The 15,651-nt window shown below is 46.8% G+C and overlaps 1 protein-coding gene across 1 annotated transcript in view; it reads right to left on the reverse strand.

Annotated features, from left to right (window-relative positions):
- The window catches only part of SERPINA6 (serpin family A member 6), an 18,483-nt gene continuing 2,832 nt past the window's right edge, over window positions 1-15,651 (reverse strand). The window contains exons 2-5 of the mRNA XM_005605423.4: window positions 9,626-10,254; window positions 4,477-4,747; window positions 2,263-2,380; window positions 1-926 (exon numbers count right to left, since the gene is read on the reverse strand). Coding sequence (XP_005605480.2) covers window positions 708-926; window positions 2,263-2,380; window positions 4,477-4,747; window positions 9,626-10,235 — 1,218 coding nt within the window. The 5' untranslated portion in view covers window positions 10,236-10,254 and the 3' untranslated portion in view covers window positions 1-707. The remainder of the gene's footprint in view (window positions 927-2,262; window positions 2,381-4,476; window positions 4,748-9,625; window positions 10,255-15,651) is intronic.

Consider the following 15,651-nt stretch of genomic DNA (forward strand, 5'->3'; position numbering starts at 1 on the left):
TTTTTGATTTAAACTGTTAATTATATTTTAAAGATATTTAAAAAATATTCTATATCTATCGATATATTTATCCTTTCCAGTGCTCTTCATTCTTTTGTGTAGGTCCAAATTTCCATCGAGAATCATCTTGTTTCTGCCTAAAGAACTACTTTAAAAATTTCTTGCACAACCAGAGGCACTCACAACTAGAATATACAACTATGTAGCGGGGGGCGGGCTTTGGGGAGAAAAAGAAGACAAAACATTTCTCTAGTGAAGCTGATAAACTTTCTCAGTCTTTGTCTAAAAAAAACTTTATTTTGCTTTTATTTTTGTAGGTTTTTTTTGCTTCTTGAAAGATAACAGGACATTCCCCCCCCCCCCCCAGCACTTTAAAGACGTCTTTCCATTATGTTTTGGCTCGCATGATTTCTTCTTTTTAAAGTTATTGTCTAGAAATAATTTCAAACTTACAAAATAATAGTTTCCATATGCCCTTCACCCAGCTTCCACATTTTACATAAGTACAAGGATCAAAACCAGGAAATTACATTGGCCCTATATTATGTTAATATTATTCAAATTTTGTCAATTGTCCCATCCTTCTCCTGCAGCACACTTGTCATCAGTTACAGCGACAGTTGTTTATTACAAGAGGAGGACCTGGAGAAGACTGGGGGGAGTCTCCCGCTGCCAGAACATTTCTGAGGGGTCCTCAGTGCCCAAAGTCAGACGGCGGGGTGGCTCCTGGGGGCGGGGCCCTCGGTCGGATTCACAACCTTGACGAGGAATAGGCTGCTCCACGTGAAATGGTCGAAGACCAGGATGATGAAGGGCCGGTTGAAGCGGATGGTGAGAGGCTTGGACCCCACGTTTGGGGGGATCCCGGTGGGGGCAGCTGACTCCTCGCCCTTCTCATCGAGGTGCAGCGCGGCCTTATGGACCACCTATTGCGTGTGGACGGAGGTGGCGATGAGCACCTGCCGCGCGCTGGGAGCTTTCCACGCCCCCTCGCTCTGGCTCCTCCCACCCTCTGTTTTCTGGATGGCGAAGCTGAGGCTCAGAGAAGGTCACCTGCTGGGCTAGAGCCGAGGGCTGACCGCCTCCAGAACCCGGGCTGCACCTGGACTCCCTCCCTGGAAAGCCGGCAGGGGGAGCCCACTGCAAGGAGGTTAAGCGTGTCGCCGCCCGAACTGGGCTTAAGCCTCCATGTGGAGGGTCCCTCACTGGGTCCTGGGCTGGCAGACGGAGACCTTCCCCTCTGCTGGGTAAATGCTAGGGTGCCATTTATGCAAAGTGCTCGTGCCGACTGTGCACGGAAAAGGGTAATCTCTGACTGTTGAAACGCTTCTTGTTGTGATCAAAATTAGAAGGAAATCAGCAAAACGCTTGAGTAGCTTGCATCAAAAGCCTTGGATCAGAATCAGAACTAGCTAATTAAATAAACACCACCCTATGGGGGCGGACTCCCATCCACTCGACAGCCCTGAGCCGCTCTGTAAAGAGGAACGCAGCGCCAGGAAGAAGCTGGGATAGGAACCCCTGCCGCGTGTTTTAGGAATGTGAGGTTTCGAGTCAAATAGACCTTAGCTCAGATGTCAGGCTGATATTTACTAGCTCGGTGAGTTATTTACCCTCCTGAGCCAGAGATTCCTCCTCTGAGAAATTGGGATAACGCTCACCTTATAAGGAGGTGGCTGTACTGACTCAGTCCTTCACACATCGTGCATTTTCCCGAGCACACGCCATGTGCCAGGCTGCACAGTAGTTAGGGTCAGTGCTTGAGGGAGGGGTTGCCGCCGCTACAGCTTTCTCCTGTCCCCTCTCGTTTTGTCACCCATGAGACTGTAAGATCTTGTGTGGGCAGGGCCACGTCTGAGCAAGGGGAGGCATGCCTAGTGCCTAGCACAGTTTGGGGCACACAATAGATGTTCAATAAATGCTTTCATAAGGAATGAATGAATCATCTTCAGTAAAGCTGAAGCTGCTCACAGGCCTGCCATGATGACTTTGTTTTATACAGTGCCCCCTCTGTGTGGCCTGGCGGAATGGGTAGATGTCCGGGCTGCAGCCCTCCCTTGTCACTAGCTTCCTGTGTGACCCTGGCGAAGTCTCACTTTCTTGCTGAGCCTGCACTGAGCCCATTGTAAGACTAGGGGCTTGGACAAACCTTGGAGCTCTGAGCCTGGGGCCTGGAGGCCTCCTTATGAATGGGCTCCGTGTTGCTCATTGTTATTTATATTGTGAATTTGGGGAAAAAAGATGGGCTCTAGAGGCACTTACCTTCAGCCGGCCCTCTTGGCTGATGCCTGAGAAGTCTGCAATGCCCCTGTCCCTCAGGATGTCCCCGAGGTCATAGGTGCTGGAGAGGAAGAGCTTCGGGACATGCAGGTCCACGTGGCTGCTCGGGTGTGGGAAGAAGATGGGCTTAGCCCTTCCCGGGCTGGGCCTGGCCAGCCCGACTCTCATTTACCCTGTGATCCCTCCAGACCCTGCCTCCCAGCCAGACATGCTCTTTGGGGATGGGGAAGGGACAGGACGAGAGCCAGTATTCGCCTCTCCCTCCACCACACAGGCAGCTTCCTCTTTGAGCCTCTGAATTGCAAATTCTTTTCTTCTCAGATCTTTCTTTGAGTTGATTCCACCTGTGATACAGCTGGACCACTGGACATTGAAGAAAAGGGTCCCTAAAGGAGTCCTTGTGGTCCCCCAAGCACCCCCTGGCAGATGCTGGGGAGCTGAGGGAGCACCTGGCTGGGAGCAGGGGTCCTGGCCCCAACTGTGCCACCAATGCTGTGTGGCTTTAGCCAAGTTTTGTCCTTCTCTGTGCTGGTGTCCTCATCCACACGGCAATTCCACATTGGACAACAAGTGCCTCCCTCAGGGTCCTTCAGCAGTTTCCACTGGCTAAAGCAGGTTTCTAGAAAGGTAAGTGGAGTCAGCCTGGGCTGGGGTGGGTACTGCACTTTTTTACATATCAAGGCAGCAGTTTCACTGAAAAATTTCTTCCTTTTCCTGATCTCCAGAGGAAGAGAAGATGCCGGAAACCCTGCAGCTGAGGGGTGTCAGCGAAAGGGCATGGGCTGGCCAGCACGGGGAGAGAAGGCAGAAACCTTCTCTTCAATGAGCAAAAGTCGTTTTGGGAGGCCCGGAGGCTGGCAAATAGCCAAGCCGAATTTGAAGACTTACTACCCGAGGGGAGCCCAGGAGGACTCGAAGCTGAGCGGGACGTGTCTGTCCCTTCTCTTCTAGATGGGAAGTGGCAGCTGAGAAGAAGGGAGACGGACTGACCTCAAGAGCCTGGAGGATGTTCTTTACCTTCTTTATCTCATGCAATGTGCGCGCCTTGGCAAGCACTCTGTCCCGCAGCCCCTGCCCCAGGGCCCTAGGGCACAGTCAGACGTCCCTCCACCGCCACCAGCATCTCACCCACTTACACATCTCCTTCCCTCTCTCGCTCTGACCGGGCTGACGTCATTGTACCACTATTAACCCCACCAGGATCTGTTCTCCACTCCAGAAGGCGTGGCTTTGAGATCTGCTCTTTGTCTTATTCACCATTCTATTCCTGTGGCTAGCCTAGTGCATGGCACACAGCAGGGGCTTCCTTTTATAGTAAACGAATGAATGCATGAATGAATGAAATGGCACCTGCCCCGTGAGCCTTCCTGATCCAAGGGCCCTCTCCCTCCCCTGCATCCCCTCAGCCCTTTAACTCCGCACCCCCCCACCCCCGCTGGCGTTATTCTGAAGGCTCTGCACGGAAGGTCTCTCCCTCCTCCAATGGGAGGATCAGGGTGGGGCACACGCTTGACCATAATTTTGATTGTCCTCTAGCTCAGAGGTGCCTGGGGGAAGATGAGCGCGTTTGTTCATTCTGTCATTCATCCGTGCATTGCTCGTTCATGCGCTCAGCCAGCCGTCCCAGAGCGTGTGCTCCTAGCCGGCCCCTTGCTTGGGCCTGGGATTCACTGGCTGGTTCTCCTCCTGGTCACCGGACGGTCAGCGCACACCCCTCACTCTTCTTCCTGGCTCCCTTATTACTGAGGCAGGTCCTTACTTTCTTGCTTATTTACCGATGGATTGAAGAAGAGTTAGACCCTCTGAGTGACTTAAGAACCATTCACAGGCTTTATGTTGGTTCCATGATGGACAGAGTGGTCATTTTTGTTATATTTTTTTTATGAGGTCTTTCATGAATCTTGAGCTGTGCTGGCTTTCAGGTAAGCAAGATAATAAAGTGGATAAGTGGGATGCTGGGTGGTTGGTGGACTCAGTTTAAGAAAATGATGCAAAAATGTGGTAGTACAGAGGGTGGTTATTAACTTTCCATTGAAGGGGGACCTCTTTGTGGATTGCCCCTGAGTGTCTCAGTGTCAATCAACCCATGGATAAATAAGTGTGACCTCTAGGTCAGAGAGTCTTGTGGCCTTTCAGGACCCAGCAGACAGGAAAACAGTGAGCCCTGAGTCTGGGGGAAGGAAGACAGGGGCTTACCTTCTGGTCAGGGACATCTCCCACCTCCCAAGGGTGCTCCGGCTCAGCGCGTCGATGACGATGTCTATCTTCCCCTTCTCTGGAAGGATGAAGAAGACGGTCCCGTTGCTCGTGTAGTCCAGCTGTACCAGCTGGCAGGAGAGCACGGGGTCATTCAGGTAGTTCATGGTGCTTGACTGGGACATCATGGGCACCTTCACCACAGTTGTCTCATTCACATAGAAGTCCTCCTCCCTGGTGCTTTCGGGGTTGAAGGGTTGTGCCCACGCGCCTGGGAAAAGGAGGGAGAGGAAGGCAGGAGACGGGACTGTGAGAGCAGAGGAAAATGCAGCTTGGGGGGCAGCAGAGCGCCAGGGGTAAGTACTAAGCAAGTTACACAGCAGCCCCCTTGCCCGGGAAGGTCCCCACCAGAGCTGCTAGAGCTTCCTGGTCAGATGTGAAATTCCCAGAGTTTTGAAGCCTGTTCCATCCTCCTCCGCCCTTGGAATAGATTGAGGATTCTCTCCGCTTCTGAGATTGACTTCCGATAATGGAAGGAGGTGGGGAACAAGAGAATGCTGGCCCCAGGATTTGGCGGCAGGATTGAGTAAACCAGACGTCATTTCGCTGCCCCCACCCTGGAGTGGACCCTGGATGGGAGGGCTCTGGAAGTGCTGCCAGACCTCAGGCTGTGAATTCAAGGTCCCTGGTCGGTTTCAGGGACCAGGACCATCCATTCCATCCCCACCCCCTGATGTCCTGGCCACAGAAGCGTAGCAGGAAGTGTGGCTGCCCAGTGAAGTACCCCCTCCCCTGTAGGAGGCTCCTGACCTCCTTCGTGGCCCGAGGGCTCCACCGCATTTCTTAGGGGCATAGTCAGGGTGAGAAGATCCCTTCAAGGTCTCAGGCTCCCACCCCCCAGCTGGACTCGAATGCCCCCTATCATGTTCCGCGATATCATCATGCAATCTGTTTGTTCCCCTTGTGACAGGGACCTCACTACTTCACAGACGGGACTTTCCACTGCTGGTCAGCTCTGATGGGAAGAAAATTGCTCCTTAGATGGAGCCAAAGCCTGCCTGCTGAGCCCTCCGGCCCTTCTGGGCTTATTCCACGGGACCCCGAGTGTTCTTGCAGGCGACAGAGCTTTGGGTATTTAAAGCCATGGGTTGAGTCTCACCAGGGCCTCCTCTGCTCCAGGTTGAGTCTCCCCAGGTTTGGAGATGACTGAGGACCCTGAGTCCAGCAGCTCCCAGGTGTCCTGGCTGCCCTTGACCTCAAGCCCAGAAGTCCTTGTGAGGTCACTTTTTCCCAACTGAGGCTTCTGGAAGGTGGCCAGAGCGTAGCTCCAGGCGGACCCTTCTCCATCCCGCCGCCTGCGGGATCTGTAGACCGTGAGGCCAAAACTCTCGGTTCTGAGCCAGCCTCAAGCCCCCTATGAGGGCTGCCAAGGGCGCCAACAGGTTGAGGCCAGAGGATATAGGGAAAAGAGCTTTGGCCGTGGATCCTGGAGACCCAGGAGCTGTGCCTGGTCCATCCCTCATGACTGAGTGCAAGGTCACAGTCTCGCTGACTCACAGCAAGTGAGATAATTTGCAAGTTCTCGAGCTATCCCCCAGAGGACGTCTGGGATCCTCAGGACTGAAGGGGGTGGCGCTTTGTGGCTAACTTGTCCAACTCACAATAAAAAAAAAATGCGGATAAAACACCTTTCAGTGTTAAGTTTTTCCTCCTTAAAAGTTTGCTGCTTGTTTTATACTGAGAATTTCTTCATACATCCAGTGTGGCACAAACCAACATACAGAATGGAGTCTAACTTCTACTTTAAGGGACTTCTTCTTGAAAATTCTTGGGCTAGGGAAACTCGTGGTAGAGAAACTTAAGAATTTTGGGGGCGTGTCTGAGAGAGCAAGGGTGATTCCTCTGGAAAATCTTTTAACAATGTTTTTAATGTTCCTTACAAAGACCCGTCAAGATAGCCCACTGAGTACAGATCAGGCCTCGCCCTACCTGCCGATGTTCAAAGCCCCTCTGATGTTACTACCAGGGATTATTGTTCCCCATCAACTCTGCCCCACTCTGGTCCTGAGGATGCTGGCAAACTGTGAGAGAGGAGCCCTGTCCCAAATGATGCCTTGCCAGCACCTGTCCCACCAGCCTGCCCATAGGTGCTTGGGCCCCTCTTGGGCTCAGGAGGGCCCTCCCTGTACCTGGGTTTACTGCGTCTTTCTACTGTGTTGCCAGAACCTCTATTGAGCTCCATCCATGTGCCGAGCACTATGCAAAGGCACTGGGGCCCCCAAACATACTAGGATGCCATACACAAGGGTGCACAATCTAGTGGGAGAGATGGCCTTTGGAATTCGTGGGAGCACTCAGAACCATTTCTGGGCAAATGTTCCCAGACTCCTTGGCCCTCCCACTGTCAGGTGCTGAGAAGGCTACTTTTCATTTAGAACTACAAAAGACTCCCAATATCCAAAAGGATCCTGAGAAAGAGGAACAAAGTGGGAGGCATCACACTTCCTGATTCCAAACTATATTACAAAGCTATAGTCATCAAAACAATATGGCGCTGGCATAAAAGCAGACACACAGATCAATGGAACAGAATTGAGAGCCCAGAAAGAAACCCATACATCTAACGGTCATCTAATATTTGATAAAAGAGCCAAGAATACTCAAGAATACTGTATGGGGAAAAGATAATCTCTTCAATAAGTGGTGCTGGGAAAACTGGACAGCCACATGCAAAAGAATGAAACTAGAACCCAGTCTTACACCACTCACCAAAATTAACTCCAAATGGATTAAAGACTTAAGTGAAAGACCTGAAACGATAAAACTCCTAGAAGAAAACATAGGAAAAACCTCCTTGATATTGGTCCTTGCAATGATTTTTTTTGGATATGACACCAAAAGCACAAGCAACAAAAACAAAAAATCAACAAATGGGACCACGGCAAACTAAAAGGCTTCTGCACAGCAAAAGAAACCACCAAGAAAGTGAAAAGGCAACCTATGGAATGGGAGAAAATATTTGCAAACTATCTATCCCTCACCCCCACCCCCTCCAAGGAGGGAGGCCTCTGCCAGGTGGGTCCCCAGGCTTGTGCAGGAGAACGGACAGAGAAAGACCACGAGGCAGGAGGAGGTGGACTCCCCGAGAGGCGAGGTCAGTCCAGGTAATGTATTAAGAGCTGGGGGAGGGAAGCAGGACAGTTGGCTAATGGGAGGCCCTGAGCGAGGGCTGGGAGGAGAGAGATGGGCGCGTGAAGAGTCTTTGCTGGGTGTTATGATTTGGGTGATCTTTAATGTTGTTGAGAGATTCATGTTAAATATTATAATTACTTTTTTTTGGTGCTAGTCCACCTGCATTTCTTTGAATATGACTGCTTAACTGAAACAACTTGGGTCCGCGGCTACCTGTCCTAACACGATGATTGTTCAAATGAGAGGCAGGAAAAGTGCTGAGGATGCCTATGAGAAACAATAATTTGCCTGAGGGAATCAGAGGAGGCTCCATGGAGGAGGTGACTTTTGAGTCAAGATTTGCAGGGTAAGAAAAAGTTTGAGGCAGTCAGACAAGTTGAGGGAGGGCTCAGGGGACAGAAAGGGCATGGGCTTTGTGGCAGATAGAATGGCCTCCCAAAGATGTCCATGTTCCAATTCCTGGAACCTGTGAATATGCTATGTCACGTGGTAAGAGGAAATTAAAGTTGCTAACCAACTGACCTTGAGATGAGGAGATTATTCCGGATTATCCAGGTGGGCCCAATGTAATCACAAGGGTCCTTCAAAGAGGAAGAGGAAGGCAGGAGGATCAGAGACAGAAAGGAGACGTGGTGATGGAAGCAGAGGTTGGAGAGAGGCGATTAAGGCTTTGAAGAAGGAAGGGGCCGTGAGCCCAGGAATGTAGGCAGCCTCTAAAAGCTGGAAAAGGCAAGGAACAGATTCTCCCCCGCAGCCTCCAGAAGCTGCCCACAGCTTGACTTTAACCCAGCATGACCCATTCTGGACTTCTGACCTCCCGCATTGTAAGATAATGAATTTGCATCGTTTTAAGCAGCAATCGGGAACTCATACAGGCTTCCATGGGGACAGTCAGGCTCAAGGACGTGAAAGGAGTTCAGTTGTGGTTGGACACTGTATGTGCGTGTGTGTGTGTCTGCTGTGTGCTGGGGACTTGGAGGAGGGAAAATGTAGAGACATGAGGCTGGAGAGGACAGAGAAGAGGTGATTCTAGGCCGGGGTTTCCCAACCTTGGGATATAGCCATGTAGGGGCAGAGAGCATTGTTGGGGGGCTGTCCTGTGCACTGTAGGATGTTGAGCAGCATCCCTGGCATCTACTAGATGCCAATAGCGCCCATACCTCTAGCTGTGGTCCCCCAAAATGTCCCCAGACATGGCCAAACATCCCTGAGGGTGGATGGAGCAGGGGACCACCCTGGGTTGAGAACCACTGCTATGGTAAGGAGTTGAGACTTTATTCTCAAGGATAACGTATCCCCGAATTGTCAGCTCACATGAGTAATTGGAGGAAGGGGCCTTGTTAAAGACACAAATGCTAGGCCTTTCCTGAGGAGGTGTAGCTTCAGCGGGTTTGGTGCAGGCTCTTGGATATGTCATTTTAACAAGTCTCCCTGGTGACTTTGATAAACAGGCGCTTTGGAAAACCCTGCTCCCAACTGGTGTTGAGGGACTGCCGTTGGGCTGAGGCAGGACCTGGTCAGAGCTGGCTGTGAGCACTCGGAAACTGCATGCAGGAGAGCTTAAGGGCCTTCTAGGAGCTCTTGAGGGTGGGGATCTGTGTGGTTCTAGGCTGCATTTCCAGCCCTTGGCCCAGTGCCTGACTCACAGCCAAGACTCAGCCAATATTTCTAGACTGCGAGGCAGCCAGGCTGTTCCTGGTTACGTGTTTGGGCCTTGAACCAGCCTGTGAGAGCTTGGGCAAGTTGCGCAACTCTTCTGGGGCTATTTTGACCTTTTGTAAGATTATCTAGTTCTACCTTCCTAATAGGATTAGGGGAAAGACGGAGACTCACAGACATGCCTGTGCTTTGTAAAATCAAAGGCTTTGCCCAAGAATGCATCCTGGGTTTGGATAGCTGCTACTATTCTTGGCAGTGGTGGATGGGGCCTTTTCAGAATGGGATGGATATGGGATACCTTTGAAGAAGATGTAGTTGACCAAGATGAGCATGGCTGGGCTGTCCGGCTCCAAGAACAGGTCCGCGATTTTCCCCTGTGTCTTATTCTTGAGATACTCGTTGATCTGTCTGCTGGCTATGGCCTGGTCCTGGAAATCTGTAGCTAAGGCCTCTAACTCATAGTAGCGCTCAGTGTCTGCTGAGAACGACTCCAGAAGCTCCAAGCTGTGGTCAAAGAACAAGGCGTTGCCCATGAGGATGTCCGAGGTGGTCTCTGACTCCACAAGGACGTGGTGGAGGTGTTGGAAGCCCTGGTGGATCCTGGCCTCAGACATCTCAGTGAGGTTGAAGCCCAGGCCCTGAAGAAGCCGGATCTGTGTGTGGCCACGGGTGCCCAGGGACAGCATGGCCAAGGCTGTGGAGATGCTCACAGGGGAGATGAAGACATCCCTGCCAGGAGCTGAGACCACTAGGTGCTTATATAAGCTAAAGGCAAAGTCAACATTGCTTGGAGCCAAGTCCCGGTGAGGGATTCTAATGCTCATATCACCATCAGGATCCTCAGCCTGGATGGTCCAGAGGCCACTGGTGGACAGCCAGAGGAGACAGGTGGACAGGCCAAGCAGCATTGTTGAGGTTGCCTGGGCCCTGAAAAGTTGGGAAGGCTTGTTAGACGACATGGAGTCACCAAGGTAGTGGGGCATAGTGGAATGGTAGCCAGAAGACCCCGTTGAAGACCCTATTCAAGCCCCCGTTCCTTCCTCTGCATTGGCTATGGGCCCTGGGGCAGGTCAGGACCCTGGGCCTCAGTTTCCTCACCTGAAAGTATAAATTATACCTGCTGTGAATTATCAAGTACCTACCAGGAGCCCAACACTGACCTGGGTGTTTGGCCAATATTTTCTCATCTGATCCCCACCAATAAATGAATAAAGTAGATATTATTATTCTGATTTTAGGTAGGCAGAAACAGAGGCTCAGAAAGATCAAATACTCACCCAACTGACACAGTCAAAGTACCAAAAGAAAGAAACCTGGCAACCAAGAATTTTATATCCAGCAAAACTGTCCTTCAAAAATGAGGGAGAAATTAAGACATTCCTAGATAAACACATCTGAGTGAGTTCATTCCCACTAGACCCACCCTGCAAGAAATACTAAAGGGACTCCTGGCTGAAATGAAAGGACACAAGACAGTAACTAGAATCTGTATGAAGTAACGAGATGTCTGGGAAAAGTAAATACATGGGCAGTTATAAAAACCAGTATTACTGTAATTTTGGCTTATAATTCCACTTTTTATTTTCTATGTGATTTAAAAGACTAATGCATAAAAGCAGTTATTAGTCTACATTTCTTTGGACACACAATGCATAAAGATGTAATTTGTGGGGATGTGAGGACAAAGCTACAGAGGAGCAGAGTTTTTGTGTGCTGTTGAAGTCACGCTGGCATAAAGTCAAATTAAATGTCATAACTTTAAGATGTTCAGTGTAATCCCCATGGTAACCAGACATAAAATAGCTATAGAATGTAAACAAAAGGAAGTGAAAAGAGAATTAACATGTTTCACTACAAAAAATCAAAAGAAAACATGAATGCAGGAAACAAAGGACAAAAGTCTATGAGGCATATAGAAAACAAATAGAAGATGGCAGAAGTCCCTTCTTGTTAGTAATTACTTTAAATGTAAATGAATAAAATCCTCCAATCAATAGATAGAGATTGATAGAACGGCTTAAAAAAACAAACGAAAAAACAGGATCCAACTACATGCTGACTACAAGAGACTGATTTTTTAGATCCAAAGACACAGATATAAAAGTGAAGGAATGGAAAAAGATATTCTATGCAAATAGTCACTGAAAAAGAGTGGGAATGGCTATACTGGTATCAGACAATACAGATCTTAAGTGAGAAGGTTGCAAGAGACAGAGAAGGACATTATAATATAATAATGTATATATGTATATATATAACAATGTATATATGTACAATAAAAGGTTAAATACAGCAAGAAGATATAACAATGTATACCATTTCTAAACATTTACACACTTAATTACAGATCCTCAAAATATATGAAGCAAAAATGGACAGAACTGAGGGGGGAAATAGTCAGCTCCACAAGGACGGTTGGAGACTTCAACGCCCCACTCTCAATAACGGATAGAACAGACAGAAGGTCAGTAAGGAAATAGAGAGCTTGAACAATAAACTAGAGCTTTCAGACATAGACAGGACACTCTACTCAACAACAGAATACACAAGCTTCTCAGGTGCACATGGGACCGGCTGCAGGATATGTTAGGGCACAGGTCAAGGCCCAGTAGATTTTAAAAAGAGATATTAGCTAAAGTGTCTTCTCTGACCATCAGAATGAAGCTGGAAATCAATAACAGAAAGGAAACTGGAAAATTAACAAATTCGTGGATATTAAATAACACACTCAAACACCCAATGAATCAAAAAGAAATCACGAAGGGAATTAGAAAATGTGTAGAGATGAATAACAATGAAAACACGACATGCCAAAATGTATGAGATTCAGTAAAAGCTGTGCTATGAGGGAAATTGACAGCTGTAAACACACTGAAAAAGAAGAAAGACCTCAAATCACAACCTTCCTTTACTACTTAAGGACTAGAAAAGAACAAACCGGAAACTAGCAGAAGGAAGCAAACAACAAACATTAGTGCACAGATAAATAAAGTAGAGAGTAGAAAAACTAGAGGAAACCAATGAAAGCAAAATATATCTAAGCAATAGAGTATAATATAGCCTAATAATATAATATAATATGCAGGCATACCTTGCTTTATTGCACTTTGCAGATATTGTGTTTCTTTACAAGACCTTCCACCAGCAAAAAGATTACGACTTGCTGAAGGCTCAGATAATAATTAGCATTTTTTAGCAATAAAGTTTATTTTTTTTAAAGATCGGCACCTGAGCTAACATCTGTTGCCCGTCTTCCTCTATTTTGTATGTGGGTTGCCACCACAGCATGGCTGCCAATGAGTGGTGTAGGTCTGCGTCTGGGAACCCAGGCCACTGAAGCAGAGTGCACCAAAGTTAACCACTAGCCACTGGGGCTGGCCCAAACATAATTTTTATGTGCATTGTGAAACAAAGAAACTCACGTGACTTGCTTTATTTCAATATTTGCTTTATTGTGGTGGTCTGGAGCTGAATTCACAACAGCTCTGAGGTATGCCTGTAATATAACAAAATATAATATAACATAATCTTCAAAAAATGAACAAAATTGACGAAGCTTTAGCAAGGGTGGTTCTACATGCAAACACTGATCGATGTAACACACCACATTAACAGAATGAAGGAAGCAAACCACATGACCCTCTCGACTGATGCAGAGAAAGCATCTCACAATTCAACACACCCTTTCATGATAAAAACACTCAACAAACTAGGAATAGAAGGAAATTACCCCAACATAATAAAGGCCATATGTGAAAAGCCCACAGCTAACATCATACTCAGTGTGAAAGACTGAAAGCTTTTCATCTAAAATTTAGAACAAGATGTGATGTCTGCTTTTGTCTCTCCTACTTAACACGGCACTGGCTGTTCTAGCCAGAGCAATTAGGCAATAAAAAGAAAAAAAATTGCCTCCAAATTGGAGAGGAAGAAGTAAAATTATCTCTGTTCACAGACGACATGATCTTATAGGTAGAAAACCCTGAAGATCTCATGAAAAAAGCAGGTTGGAACTAATAAGCAAATTCAACAAAATAGCAGGGTATGAAATCAACACACACACACACACACACACATACACCAAATTGACCTTGAGAGTATTATGCTAAGTGAAATAAATCAGATGGAGAGAGACAAATACTGTATGATTTCACTCATATGTGGAATGTAAAAAACAAAACAAAACAAAAACAAAGTCATAGAAGCAGACAGCAAATGGGTGGTTCCCAGAGCGGAAGGGGGGTGGGGGAGGGTGAAACGGGTCAAAGGGGCCAATTATACGGTGAGGATGGATATTACACTGTTGGTAGTAGGCAGGCTGTAGTTTGTATAGACGTTGAATTATAATATTGTATACCTGAAACCTATACAATGTGATAAACCAATGTTACCTTAATACAAAATAAATAGTATAAAAAATAAAGTTGATAATAAAAAAGATATAAATAAATGGAAAGACATCAGACATCCCGTGTTCATGGATCGGAGGGCTTCATACTGTTAAGATGTCGATGCCACCCAAAGAAATCTACAGATTCAGTGTAATCCTTATCAACATCCCAATGATGTATTTTGCAGAAACTGAAAAATCCATCCTAAAATTTATCTAAAATCTCAAGGGACTGAGAATAACCAAAACAGCCTTGAGAAAGAACAAAGTTGGAGGTCTCACGCTTCCTGATTTCCAAGTTTGTTATAAAGTTACAGTAATCAAAACAGTGGGGAACTGGCATAAAGGCAGACATATAAACCAATGGAATAGGATAGAGAGGGCAGAAATAAACCCTTGCGTATATCATCAAATGATTTTTCACAAGGGAGCCAAGATCATTCAGTGGAGAAAGGACTTTTCAACAAATGGTAGTGGGAAACTGGACATCTATATGCCAAAGAATGAAGTTGGGCCCTTACCTTATACTATATACAAAAATTAACTCAAAATGGATCAAAGACCTAAATGTAAGAGATAAATAAAAATCAGATGAAAACATAGAGTAAAAGCTTCATGATATTGGATTTGGTGATTTCTTGGATATGACACCAAAGGTACAGGAAACAAAAGAAAAATTAGACAAATTGGACCTCACCAAAGTTACATACTCTTGTTCATCAAAGGACGCAATTAACAGAGTAAAAAGGAAACCCCAGAATGGGAGAAAACACTTGCAAATCACATATCTGATAAAGAATTAATATTCAGAATATATAAAGAACTCCTAATACTCCAGTCCATAAAACCAAAAAAACCATCCAATTCAAAAAAAATGGGCAAAGGACTTGAGTATACATTCTTCCAAAGAAGATATACAAACGGCCAATGCACGTGAAAAGATGCTCAGTGTCATTAGCCGCTAGAAAAACGCAAATCAAAACCACAATGAGATCCCACTCATACCCATTAGTGTGGCTATTATTAAAAAAAAAAACAAAATAAAACAATAACAACAACAGTAAGACAGAAAATAAATGTTGCATGATGTGGAGAAGCTGGAAACCTTGTACACTGCTGGTGGGAATGTCAAATGGTGCAGTTGTGTAGAAAAAGAGTGTGACAGTTCCTCAAATCTTTAAACATGGAATTTCCATTAGATCCGACAATTCCACTTCTGACTATCTGCACAGAAGAATCGGAAGCAAGACTTGAACAGATATTTGTACACACAAATGTTCACAACAGTGTTATTCACAATAGCTAAAAAATGGAAACAACCCAAATGTCCATCAAGGGATGAAAGGATAAACCCTCCTCGGGTCGGGTATTTTGCTAGTATGGCTCACAGAACTCAGGGAAACACTTTTACCAGTTTACTATAAAGGACACAGTCAAGAATATGAATGAACAGCGAGATAAAGAGATTAATAGGGCGAGGTCCAGAAGGGTCCCAAGCATAGGAGCCCCAGTCCCTGCGGAGCTGGTGAGCACCACCCCTCGGCATCTCACCCAGAATCTCTCTGAACCTCGTGTTTTGAGATTTTTATGGAGGCTTCCTCAGGAAGGCAGGACGGATGGTTACCTCAATCTGCAGCCCCTCTCCCCTTCCTGGAGGATGAGGGGTGGGGCGGAAGTTTCCAAGTGCCCGTCAGGACCTGGGGTCAAAGACCCAATATTAGAATAAAAGATGCTGTTAGTGCTCTTATCATGTAGGAAATTACGAGGGTTTTAGGAGCTCTGTGCCTGGGACTGGAGGCAGAGACCAACATGTCTTTTTTCTTTTATTTCATGGTGGTATATACACACAATGGAATATATTCAGCTTTCAAAAGGGATGACATTCTCACGTGTGCTACAACATGGACGAACCTTGAAGACGTTATCCTATGTGA

This window comes from Equus caballus, chromosome 24 (genome assembly GCF_041296265.1).
Source record: "Equus caballus isolate H_3958 breed thoroughbred chromosome 24, TB-T2T, whole genome shotgun sequence".
In the NCBI taxonomy this organism is placed as follows: domain Eukaryota; kingdom Metazoa; phylum Chordata; class Mammalia; order Perissodactyla; family Equidae; genus Equus; species Equus caballus.